The sequence below is a fragment of the Chrysemys picta genome, chromosome 10 (genome assembly GCF_011386835.1).
Source record: "Chrysemys picta bellii isolate R12L10 chromosome 10, ASM1138683v2, whole genome shotgun sequence".
In the NCBI taxonomy this organism is placed as follows: domain Eukaryota; kingdom Metazoa; phylum Chordata; order Testudines; family Emydidae; genus Chrysemys; species Chrysemys picta.
In genome coordinates this window covers 34,326,180-34,339,411 of record NC_088800.1, presented here as the reverse complement: position 1 = coordinate 34,339,411, position 13,232 = coordinate 34,326,180, and the positions used below count along the sequence as shown (strand labels likewise).

The following is a 13,232-nucleotide window of genomic DNA, read 5'->3' as shown; positions in this document are numbered from 1 at the left end:
CCCCCTTCAGCAACACTTTTTAAAACATGTTTTAGGGTAAAAGTGGTTTAACAAACATGTACAGAATACAGGTTTCAGAGTAGCAGCCGTGTTAGTCTGTATCCGCAAAAAGAACAGGAGTTCTTGTGGCACCTTAGAGACTAACAAATTTATTAGAGCATAAGCTTTCGTGGGCTACAGCCCACTTCTACAGAATAGAAGTTTCATATGAAAAAAAACAGGATTTCTGGCCTCTGAACAACTCCCCATAGTGTCTGCAACCAAGAAACTGCAACATTATGCTAGTGCATTATAAAAGGGAAAGCAGCTAGTCTGTTTTCGCTGTCTATTTTCATGAGCAAAACAGAGTAAGCAAACAGCAACTGGAGAAGTCATCTCAGCTTGAAATTTTTATGTTGTAATAATTTAAGAAAGCATTAGCAACAAGTAAGTGTTTGCTTGTTTTGGGTGTATTGTTTTTAGCTCAATACCCTTTAAGATGGCATCACTAACTTAATCATTTAGAGAAGTAGTCCCTACAAACGTAACATGCAATTTTCATAAGACATTCCAAAGTCAACCAGCTTGCTTCAAACAGTTAATGTATTGTTCAAATAGAATCATGCATGCAAGTGACCTCTCATTAAAATGTATGAAGATTCCACTCTGAGAAAAGCCCATTGCGTAAGCAGGATGGCATGCAGCACATGAAATTTTAGGTCTTGAACATAGGACAGCTTAGTTCTGTAGAAAGTAACTTTCGCTTCAGAGAAACTTTAAAGCTTTCTGAATCAAGGATTTAACCACATCCTTTAGTGGGCATGACAACAAGAACTGGCCTCTTGCATCAGAATGGCATATATTGGACCCCAAGTCACCAGTTAATTTGAGACTCCTCCCTCTAAGCCAGCTGAAGTCAGGATCACTGCAGAGATAGCAGCCTGTGTTTTATTTTTTTAGGCAAGTACTCAAGTAGAATTGCTCTGAAGCACCTTTTGGTAACAGAACTGCTTGGAAGTCCAGTCCACTCTTCCTATTCCCTTTTCTGCTTCCTCCCTCAGCAGTAAAGTGAGGCATTTAAAAAGCACAGGCTAAAAGTCATTTTGAAAAGCTGTTTTCTTTGCCTATGGTTTCAGTGGTAGCTGTGTTAGTCTGTATCAGCAAACCCCCCCCCCCCAAAACGAGGAGTCCTTGTTAATTGATTTATCTTGTTAGACTGACTTAACACTTGGTAAAGCAACCCACATCCTTTCATGTATTTATACCTGCTCCTGGATCTTCTACTTCATACATCTGATAAAGTGGGTTCTAGCCCACAAAAGCTTATGCCCAAATAAATGTGTTAGTCTCTAAGGTGTCACAAGGACTCCTTGTTTGCTTTGCCTATGTTACCCACATGGTTTCTGACTATTACAATCTACAATTAATTCTTCAACATTTATATTTTTTACTCAGTTGGGAGGATGAAGACAGCATAATGTTTCAGCTTTATCTAGTTAATTTCACTTCTGGATCTCATTCTCCTACCAAGTTGCAGAGTTTGCAAACGCTGCAGGGGAATGTTTAGAGACTATTTCCATGGGAACTTTAGTTTCACAGTAACAATCCTGCCTATGTCTGGTTCTGAGTTGTTAGGTTTTTAGTTTTAAATAACTCACTGAAGCAGGTAAATGAGGGCAATATAAAGAGAAGAACCATCCAAACCATCTATAGACTTAGCTGAGGTTATAAAGTATGTCAAATTGAGGGTATGAAAATCTTATTATTCTATATCCCACATTTGTAAAGGTCAAGCTCTTGTCTAAGAAATATACGAAAACATATACAGTCATATAAGAAAACATATTGATAGATTCCTGACAAGAGGAATTTAAAGGCTTGCAGTCTTCAGTGCATAGCCATGATTAGTACATACCAATGAAAAGTTTTATGAGGGCTTTTAATAAGGCTCAAATAAAATTAGGACCTCAGAAGACAAAATGCTACCCAAAAAGAGGCCAAAGGATCATCACATATTATAATTAGACTTGTGATATTAAAGTGATCCTGGAACACCACAGGTGGCACAACAAAATCATTAATCTGGTTACAGACAGCCCCCCAACCTGAAGCAAATACTCACCAGCAACTACACACCACACAACAAAAACACTAAACCAAGAACCAATCTCTGCAACAAACCCCGTTGCCAACTCTGTCTGCATATCTATTCAAGGGACACCATCATAGGACCTAACTGCATCAGCCATCATGTGCCAGCAATGCCCCTCTGCCATGTACATTGGCCAAACCAGATAGTCTCTATGCAAAAAACTACATGGACACAAATCAGACATCAGGACTTATAACATTCTAAAACCAGTAGGTTTTAATCTTCAATCTCTCTGAACACTCAACAACAGACTTAAAAGTGGCAATTCTTCAACAAAATAACTTCAAAAACAGATTCCAACAAGAAACTGCAGAACTGGAATTAATTTGCAAACTGGACACCATCAAATTAGGCCTGAATAAAGACTGGGAGTGGATGGGTCACTACAAAAACTAATTTCCCTCTGCTGATACTCACACCTTCTTGTCAACTGTTTGAAATGGGACACCTTGATTACATTGGCCTCATTAGCACTACAAAAGTGATTTTTCCTCCCTTGGTATTCACCCCTTCTTGTCAACTGTTGAGAATAAGTCACTTCCACATTAATTGAATTGTCTCATTAGCACTGATCCCCCACTTGGTAAGGCAACTCCCATCTTTTCATGTGCTGTGTATTTATACCTGCCTACTGTATTTTCCACTTCATGCATCTGATGAAGTGGGTTTTAGCCTACAAAAGCTTATTCCCAAAGGATAAAAGAGACATCCACAATTTGGAGCCAGCTAATGTGAAGATGTTCAGAGGAAACATCATCCCTTTTATGTTTCAGTATCACATTGAACAAGCTATTGCTCTGGTTTATCTTCAGATAATGTGAATGATCATCAGTAGGACTTTAAAAGTTTACCTGACAGCTGTAACCCAAAGACAAAGCCTGCAAGTCGGGGTGAAAGATACCCATGTCACCAAATCTCTTGAAGTTTAAAAGGAATAAGCCTGTTTGAAAATGTATTACAATTAAATACACTACTTAATTAGCTCTAACAGCCTTTTAAAGGAGTAGCTCCATTTTTCACTGCATCTCCAAGAGCTGAACATTTCACTGGAAACTTTAATTTAGCCCTATGCTCATCAGAGTGTCCTACTAGGGTGTACAGATAAACCACTCATGTAAAAAAGCAAAGCCATACAACCCAGCTGTTGGGAATCACATCAGGATTGACCTTGGAGACTACAAGTGAAATCCTGCTTTATTGAAGTCAATGGAAGTTAAGTTATGGAGCCAGGGTTTCACAACTTTTCTTTTGGAGCCTTCAGCTAATCAGTGAGAGAATTTTACAGTCTTCCAACCCCTTTTGGCAGGAAGATGACATTTTCTAATCCCTATCACCAATGGAAACACTTAGTTCTTGCGAGAGGTTTGTGCAAGGCACGTCTGCTACTTTACCACTCCCCCGTGGCCTCCATTTTTGGGTTCTAACCCCAATGAATATCAAATCCTGCATTTTTACCTTGCTCAGATCTTGCCAAAGCCACAACAGACTGAAACTGATAAGAGTGAAGTCAACAGCAATGGATTCCCAATAACAGTTAAGAACATAAGAATGGTCATACTGAGTCAGAGCCAAGGTCCATCTAGCCTATTTTCCTGTCTTTTGAAAACAGTGGCTAGTGCCAGATGCTTCAGAGGGAAAGAGATCCATCCATCCCCTGTCATTCAGTCCCAGCTTTTAGCAGTCAGAGATTTAGGAACACCCAAAGCATGGGATTGCATCCCTGACCCTCTTGGCTAATAGCCAATCTAATTTTTTCTTAACCCAGTAATACTTTTTAGCCTTCACAACATCCTCTGGCAACGAGTTCCACACGTTGACTCTGCATTGTGAGAAGGAGTACTTTCTAATGTTTGTTTTAAGCTTGCTGCCTACTAATTTCATTGGGTGACCCCTGGTTGCTGTGTTATATGGATGGGTAAATTCCTTATTCACTTTCTCCACAACATTCATGTTTTATAGACATCTCTTTTCTAAGCTAAATAGTTCCAGTCTTTTTAATCTCTTCTCATATGGCAGCTATTCCATACCCCTAATCATTTCTGATGCCATTCTCTGTACTTTTTCCAATTCTAATATACCTTTTTTTTTTAGATGGGATGACCAGAGCGCATGTATAATGCATGTATTATGATATTTTCTGTGTTATCTATCCCTTTCCTAATGGGTTCCTAACTTTGTTAGCATTTTGCCTGCTGATACACATTGAGCAACTAATACCAGTCATTTTATATTCTGCTGTTTCAACCTGGGAGAAACAAAGGAGCGAACTTTACAACTATGGGAGGTTTTTTGTTTTAAATTGAGATCTGATTGTATAGAATTTGACAGCTGTTCATGAAAGCTTCCTACAGGCAGGGCTGGCTCTAGGATTTTTGCCGCCCCAAGCGAAAACAGTCCCCCCCCCCCCGTTTTTTTCTTACCCCAGCCCCGCCTCAACTCCGCCCCTTCCCCAAATCCCCAGCCCTGCCTCCTCCCCTCAGGCTCTCAAGCCTGGGAGGGAGGGAGGGAGAGGGAGAAGCAGCGCGTGCGCCGCGGCCACTCGGGGTCTCCCCCTCCCTCCCAGGCTCTCAAACCCGGGAGGGAGGGGGAGATCCCGAGTGGCCGTGGTGTGCGAATCAGCTGTTTCGTGCGCCGCGGCTGCTCGGGATCTCCCCCTCCCTCCCTCCCGGGTTTGAGAGCCTGGGAGGGAGGGCGAGCAGGGCGCGCAAGCCGCAGCAGCGGAGGTGAGTTAGGGCGGCCGGGGCACATTTTTAGGGGCGGCATGGCCCGCGCCAGAATGCCGCCCCTAAAAATGTGCCGCCCCAAGCACCAGCTTGTTTTGCTGGTGCCTAGGGCCGGCCCTGCCTACAGGCCATTATGCAACAGGGTTATCTGTTGTTAGAAAGCTCTAGGGAAAAAAACAAATACATACACACACCCCAGGACCACAAAGTCCCTTACTACATCCTCCAAGGACAAGAAAGAACACCTTCCAATGTGAGGATTTTGGTTTTTTGATTTTGAGTTCAAAGTCAAGAAGCCAAAATGAATGAGGCTTAACTCTATATTCACACACAAGCTTTACACTCATGTAACTTCTTAGAAAGAAGAAATAAATAGAAACACTCCCAATTTACCCCAAGAGAGAACTCATCTTTACAAACAGGATAATTTAATCTAACACTGAAAAGTTTTGAAGATAAAAGTTAAAAGTGACAGTTTGTCCTTGGATGCTTCAATGGGAAATTTTAGATGTTTACATAAACAAAGTTAATTTGTACTGCAATCTCAAAGATTAAAATCAAGCAATACCTCACTTTAAACACAGAATGTGTTCTTCACCATGTGAATCATAGTATGAACTTCAGCCAACTTTTAAAAAAGAAAGCCAGGTCAAGACAAATACCACCACTAAAAAGACAGCTTAAAGTGACAAACTGCAGAACTGTTATTTTCAACTCTTATTAAAACAGGAACAAGACTGTTAAGGAGCCTAGATAATAGTAATCACTTTTTTAAATGCTTTACAATACTTTCCTGATAGCATATGCTAACAAACTACAAGTTTCACATTTGTTCCTAAATTCATTAAGTGTTAATCTATTCTTAAACAAAAATTGTTTATTCAGAGCAGGCTACCAACACTGCTTCAATCTGCCCCTCTGTTGGTCAAATAATCAGGCAATACATAACCAAGACAGCTCCATCTGCCAGTTAAAAGTGGGGATGAAACAGTTAGACATCTGTCATGTTATTTCAGGGTAACACGCAAAGACAAAGCAACAATATCATTTTTAATACAAACCAAGCAATTTCACTCACATTGATTTGCTCTTATTGTAGACTATAGAAAGTCTAAGTAGTGTCATTTTAATAATAAAAAGGGTTGCAACCTAAGATGTCCCCTGTACTGATTAATGTACAATGTGGAACATTCAAAGCTGAAGTGAAAATACTCTATGTACCTCAATTTGTTTATTCACCTATAACGTACACAGAAGATTGGTCAAGAGAAGTCTCCTAACACAGTGCCTCTTTCCTGCGGACTCAGGCCTCACATTTGTCTCTGAAGCTTCCTCTTGCCACATATTTGCCTATTACCACCCCAGTAATGTTGTTTGCTTCTCCCAAGCAAGCCTTCACCTCCTCACACTCTGACCCATCTTCAAGTCCCACTCCTCAGGACTCCTGCACACATAGCCCACTAATGCAAAGCAGCAGCACCTTGTCACCCCCTCCAGACAGTTTCAATGTCTCCTTCATTTCAAAAACCCTAATTTTAAAGAGAAGCTACAAGTTCTTGTCACCAAGCCACCCCTGAATATTCTTTCCCTGTTCTTCCATCACTGTCTCTTTCCACCGTCTCACCAGCAATGAACTTTCCATCTACAGCTCTTGCCATCAGAATAGCCCAACTGAAATTTTCCTCTTCATCAAAGCTTCAGCACTCCCTCTTTTTAGCCTATGACAATTCACTCTCTCTTTACATAACTCTGCCTCACTAATTTGTACCAGAATATTCAGTCTGGTACTTGTACCAGTCTGGTATAATTTAACAATAAAATGTGTTGAAATAGTTTCTATTAAAGACTATTACAGAGGCTGAAGTTTCATTCTAGGGAGAAGTGGATCGTTTTGTATACTTTGGATTAAACTAATTTGACAAGCTAAAGTCAGCATACATGTGCTTATTTTTTTCTGGATGGCCCTGTTTTTCAAGAATGAAGCCCAAGAAAAAAGTGAGGCAATTTGTTCTAACCATCAGATACAGTACACTCTGAATGACTTTTTGCCACATGTTGATATCATCTTGGATAAGGAACCCAGAGAAATCTAAAGAATAAGCTTTCTAACTCTAAATAAAACGGATCCCATTCTGCTGGCTAGCACTACTCAAACAGCAAGCTAGAGAACTGCAGACTATTAGACGGTCATTCAATACTGTGCACAAGTAAAAAATTTAATGGGACTGTATGCACTTTAGGGCCGACTTTAGAATCAGTAATTGATAGGACCAGCAAAGTACAGATTCTATATTTTGGATACATTATATTTTATCAGCTTTAACAGGAATTTAAGTTCTTTTATATTGACTTGCTGAACTGAGCAAACTGGCTCAATTTATTTGAGTTTTACTTCCCTTTTAGTTCTGTATGAAAGCAAGAGTTTCCAATCAAGGAAGCAGTAGTGACAAGTCCATGTTAGCAATAAGTTTCTCCTGCAGGAAAAAGTTTTAAGTTGTGAAGAGTGGAGCCCTACTAACGAGTAGAGTAATTGAGGAAAAGGGACCTCTTTCTAAGAGGGAGAACGACAAAAACGTAGTTAAGTAAAGAGACAGCATGAACACAATTGTAGTCAGGGGGAGAAAAAGAGGGGGGGCAAGAAATCAGGGGGACTAGTTGCAAGCATCCAGGCAAACACCTGTATTCAGCATGAAGTATATTCCCCTCCTCCCACCCTATCACCAATGTGGACAGGGGAAAGAGAGAGAGGAATCCATAAAACCAAGGGTTGAGCACATCAACAGAGCACCGTGAGTCTTGAAAGGCCCACACAAGGACAGCAAGGACACAAGCATATAACTTCAATGGTGATTTAATTATACAATTGGTAGAAATGAAATTGACGGATTACCACATTCCCCACCTTCTTCTCAGCTACTAAAAAAAAAAGATTGGACTGGATAACTTCCAATGCTGTGGTGACTGAAATTACTAAGTGACAATGCAAGTCGTGATTGGGAAACAGTAGGAGCAACCAGAGAAATGTCTTGCAACAGCACAAGGCAGGCCTAAGCTGCTATGACACAGAGAAGGCAGAATTCCATAGCTAGGAATGGATCTGAGGCTGAAAAGGAAAATTTAAAGAGTAACACAATGCAGTCAAAACCAAAAACCCACACAAACACCTCACCAACCCCTCTTCCACTCACCCCCACACAAATGGGGCCTAGCATAAGGTTAATTCGTACAGTAAAAAGACAAGATATGTCAGATCTCAAAAATTAAGCCAGTTCCAGCTCAGTACTTGAATAGAAACTAAGTAAGGGTATGTCTACACTCAAAGCAGGAGGTGTGTTTGTGTGAGATTCACAGCTTGCAGGCATGCACTCAGAGCAGATAGCCCCTCCCACTAATTAGGCTATAGCAGCTACATTCTGATGAGAATTAGCGCAAGTATGTCTCCTTGAGCTGGGACTCACACCCCCACCTCAAAGTGTAGACATATCCCATTTCTCCTAAGGGTGCCACCAAGTAGTATTAGATGGTGCTCCATGCACAACATGATGCTAGGGGACACCATGTTGTTGGAGACACCATCTTCTGGAGGTCACGTGAAGCCAGTATTCTGACACCTTCAATTCCTGTAGCTAGATTTTACCCGATTTACTCCATTTTAGATACAGCATTGTATTGTTCCACCCTTGAAATAGCTGCATTTTAATCATGGGAGAAATAATTCTATTTATTATACACTGCACTCAAGAGCCTTCAGGATGGACAGCACTACATGTATGATGTGTTAATCAGTTTTACAATGCTAACTAAGTTAGATCAGACAGCAAGCTTTGAGGAAAATACCATCCATTTAAGTAGAAGTCTGGACATTGTTCTCAACCAGTGGTGGGCAACCTACGACCCATCATGGTAAGGTGCTGGCGGGCTGCCAGACCATTTGTTTACATTTGCATAGTCGCCCACAGCTCCCAATGGCCATGGCTCGCCATTCCCAGCCAATGAGAACTGCGGGAAGCGGTGGCCAGGCCCACGCTGCTTCCCCGCAGCTCCCATTGGCTGAGAATGGTGAACTGCAGCCATTAGGAGCTGTGGGCGGCTGTACAAACACACACACAGTCTGGCAGCCCGCCAGCAGATTACCCTGACGGGCTGCATGTGGCCTGCAGGTTGCCCACCACTGTTCTAAACAAACAAACAAGCAAAAACTACACGGCATACACCCACGTGTTAGAACACTGACCTACAACTGAGAATAGAGAATACTCCATTTTGTGCAGTCTCTCTGTTTGGGCATTTGTCAGCACTTTGCATACAGTCAGTTTCCCCTAGAGTAACTCAGTTTCCCTCTGTGAGGTCTTCCATAAACCAACAGGGGAGGAAACACAATTACAAAATATTGGAAAATGTGATTGTAAAAGCCCAATCAATTGGGGAGTTGGGGCAGATCTTAAAACTACCATTAATTTGTCAAATTGATGAGACTTAAAGTTAGTATCCTTTTAAAACACAAAATAAAAAACAGGGAGGGAAAGAATAGTGAAACCAAAAAAGTAACACATTAAGCTGAGGTAGGCAAGATAGAGAAAAGTAGCGTCATATATACAAAGTATCTTTAAAATCCAAAGCAGACCAATGAAATTGCACTTAAGTTTTAAGGAACTAAGCAGAAGGTCATGAAGTGTAACCAGGAAAGGGGTGGGTGGGTGTGTGTGAGAGAGAATCTGAATGCAGCTCAATTTACTTTATCCAGTTCTTTCTGTAACTATAAACACAGAAATATGTTCAGTGTCTAACCTGTACATGGTTTTTTTGGAGGTGGGTATGCTGCTTGTTAATAACATTTCTATGACCAAAACTTCTTATTCAACTGAATACACAATGAAAAAAAACCTTCAGAAAAGCCACTAATCAAACTGTTATTGGTAAACAGAATTGTTGAGATTACATTCTGAAGATGGCTGCAGAAGAAACAAGGAATTTTTCCCCTTCCTCAAATAATTTAAAAAATATCTAACCTTTGTGCTTTATTTTAACCTCCCTCCCCCTCTATTTAAAAAAAAAAAAAAAAGCCTAGACATGTCATAGCGTCAAGTCTAGTCTTCCATGGAGAATTCTTGGGACTCTGATGTGGACTATCTGCTCTCAGTCCTTAACTGAAAGGGTAGAGTTTTAATCTTTAAAAGAGACATCTTTTCTCCCAAATGGTAGTTAATTAGTCCTAACTCAAAAATATCATTCAGGCTACTTCCTATCTTAGTCAGAATACACTTCCTCCATAGCCAGCATCTCATAACGCCAGCAGTACATCAAGTCTCCAGGATAACAAAACATGAATCATTAGAGTAGAAAACATTTCAGGTCTTCTTTACTCACAAAGCACAAGGAGTACAAACCTTGTTTCTCCACTCCAGATCACCTTTACTTATGTCTCCATAAAATAAAAAGTTTTAATCTTTCAGATGAGCATGGATTTCATCGTGCCAAGCACTAGCAATGTGCATAAAGATTTAGTCTTCAGTTGTAAAGATATTATGCACATTTTTGCTTTCATCATGCAAGTAGCATCAACAGACTACTTAATACAGTTAAGCATGAATGTAAGTGTTTGGAGGATTGGGACATAAGCCTAATATTTCAGTAACAACACAGTTACATCTAATACAGTAAAGGTCTTATAAAAATTCTCTTTGCTCAATTTAAAACTGACAGTCAATGTGGAAATGTTTAACATAATAGTCTGTTGTATTAGATAATTAAGTCATGCATAGCTCAGTAGTTTTTAGGACACTACTGTTGCAAAAGTATCTGTGCTTTAAAAAAAAAAAAGAAGAAGAGAATGCCTTGAGAAGTCTTATTACATAAAAAACAGTAACTTTAATCACAAGAAAAGCCACTCCAAATCTCAGGAACTCAATATACACATTCATATGTACTCCACTTTTATGGAACTAAAGTCTAAGACAATTATTAATATTACACATAACTAATAAAATCAACTCATCTTCAACTATGACTACTAATTGCTAACATTGTTTACTCCCTGTAATCAAGTAGGTTTTTTTTTTTTTAATACAACTTGAGCAATACCCAGTTTAAGCAGTTTGAGTCTTCTTCCATTTCCTGATAACTTGCATATGCACATCACAAAGAATTTAGCAAGCAACAGGGAAACAGTTATGAGGACAGCTCCTGAACAGCCTAGAAAAGGCCTCCCCCAAATCCATTAGTGTCAGGTTCTGGATTTTGTTTTCAGTTCAGTCTTGGGTCAATAGTTTAAAGAGCATTTTTAAAACATCCTAACCCATTAAAGTGATTTCCATTACTGGGAGAGCAAAATGGTCCGGGGAGTTTGTACAACTGTCAACAGTTGGCCATTTCTCAAGTCACATGAAAACATTTTACATTCAAAACTGAATGATCTGATTGAAGAAAGAGTTAGGACTGTAAGTGTCAGAGAAACTGCTTTGAGGAAAAAAAGGTGTAGCTATTTAGAATCATAGAATATCAGGGTTGGAAGGGACCTCGGGAGGTCATCTAGTCCAACCCCCTGCTCAAAGCAGGACCAATCCCCAGACAGATTTTTACCCCAGTTCCCTAAATTGCCCCCTCAAGGATTGAACTCACAACCCTGGGCTTAGCAGGCCAATGCTCAAACCACTTGTTTTCCTGCAAGACTGAACTATGATAGTTTATATTTATCCATCATGGTCTCCACTGTACACTCCATTTAGAGAGCCCAAAATTTGTCCTGGGAATTTAGCTCCTTTGGGGTAAAGGGTCTTTTTGTTCTGTATTTGTGCAGCACCTAGCACAATGGAGTCCTGATCAATGACTGGGACTCCTAGGTCTTATTTTCCTGACTTAACAACGAAGCAAGCAAAGTTCAATGTTTTGAGCAGACTGCCAGTCACTGCTACAAGGTTTGGGCTGAGAGCTCAGCAAAGGGCACCTCCCTAATGACTTGTCAAGTTGCTAAACAAGGGGGAAATGCACATAGCGATCTCGAAGCCGCAGCCGGAGATGAGCAAGGCAGCCCGCGATAATGCTCTTCGCCAGAGATAATACGAACCGCAGCCTACAGCCAGCTCCGAGGCGGCGGCCGAGAAGGTGCTGAGCAGCTGGGAGCCAAGAAAAGGGGACTAGGGAGGGGGAGAAGTTTCACTCCCTCTTGCCTCCCTCCGACGGGCAGAGCGCCCCGCGGCCACAGCCAGGCGGGCTTGCGCGATGCCATGGAGAGGGGACGGCCCGACCAGAAGGCTCCACGGGGCCAGAGGAAGTGCCCCGGGCTGGCATATCTGCCCCAACCCCCTGAGGGGGGGAAGGACCCGGCTTCCCCCGCACTTGACTGGCTCCGAGCGAGGCGGAGACACACCTCACGGGCACTCGCTCGCTCCAGGACAGCTGCAGCCCGACGGTCGGGCCAGCACGAACCCGCCCGTCCCCGCGCGGAACCAGCGCCAAGAGGGAAACCCCAGGCCGCTTCCCCTCCCACTCGACTCTCTCTGCCCAGCCCCCACAACGGTAACGGGGGCAGGCGGCATTCGGGCAGCCGACCGCGCTCCCCCGTCTCTCCGGTCCCCCCGCCACCCTGCGAAGCCCCTCACCAGAAGGAAGAGGACAACGGTGAGGGGTGAAGGGTGGCAGCCCCGTCCCAGCTCTCCTCGCTCGGGCTCCTCTCCCCAGCCCCTCACGATAGGTGATCGGGGGAGGGGGGACCTAGGCAGTCTGTGCCCCTTTCCCCCTCGGCTCCCCCGGCCCGGCTCCTCGGGAAGGGATCGGGGGGGTTCCGGGGCAGCCCGTGGCTCCGTTTCCCGCCCAGCCCCTCACCGATGGTGGAGATGAAGGTGGTGTTGAAGGCGTCCTCGCTGAAGCGGAACAACAGGCAAGTCTTGCCCACGCCCGAGTCGCCGATCAACAGCAGCTTGAAAAGATAGTCGTAGGTCTTCGCCATCTTCGCTCAGCCAAGGCTCTGGTTTACCGGGAGATAGGGAGGGGGAAACTCCACCGCCACTCCCCGCCCACAACACTGACGCGCCAAAGCCGGCATCCAATCACGCCCGGCAACGCCCCGAGGCTCATCACTACGCGCCGGAAGTGCGCACGGGGCTGATGGGCTATGTAGTCTCCCGAGTAAAGGCCACCCCAGACTCATTTCCGGAACGCGGGACAGTGGCTCTTATGCTGGAGCGAGAGGCCTGGGGCTGCTCGGGTAGCGGCTCTGGGGCGGACAGGGCCGTGTAGTGCGAAAACTCGCTCAATTTACGGGGAGGAGGGTAGACACTGCTGCAGTGAGGCGCCTTGCGGCCAGGGGTGTTGGGGCAAGGCCCCGGTGATGTAAGGAGCCTGGGTGTGCTGAGCTGAGTGGCTCTGGGGTGGGGAAAGCC

General features: G+C 43.1%; 1 protein-coding gene across 1 annotated transcript in view; it reads right to left on the bottom strand.

Moving 5' to 3' along the window:
- RAB8B (RAB8B, member RAS oncogene family) overlaps positions 1–12,900 on the bottom strand; it is a 42,425-nt gene extending 29,525 nt beyond the window's left edge. Inside the window, exon 1 of the mRNA XM_005285062.5 lies at positions 12,676–12,900. Coding sequence (XP_005285119.1) covers positions 12,676–12,799 — 124 coding nt within the window. The 5' untranslated portion in view covers positions 12,800–12,900. The remainder of the gene's footprint in view (positions 1–12,675) is intronic.
- Positions 12,901–13,232: the final 332 nt, after the last annotated feature.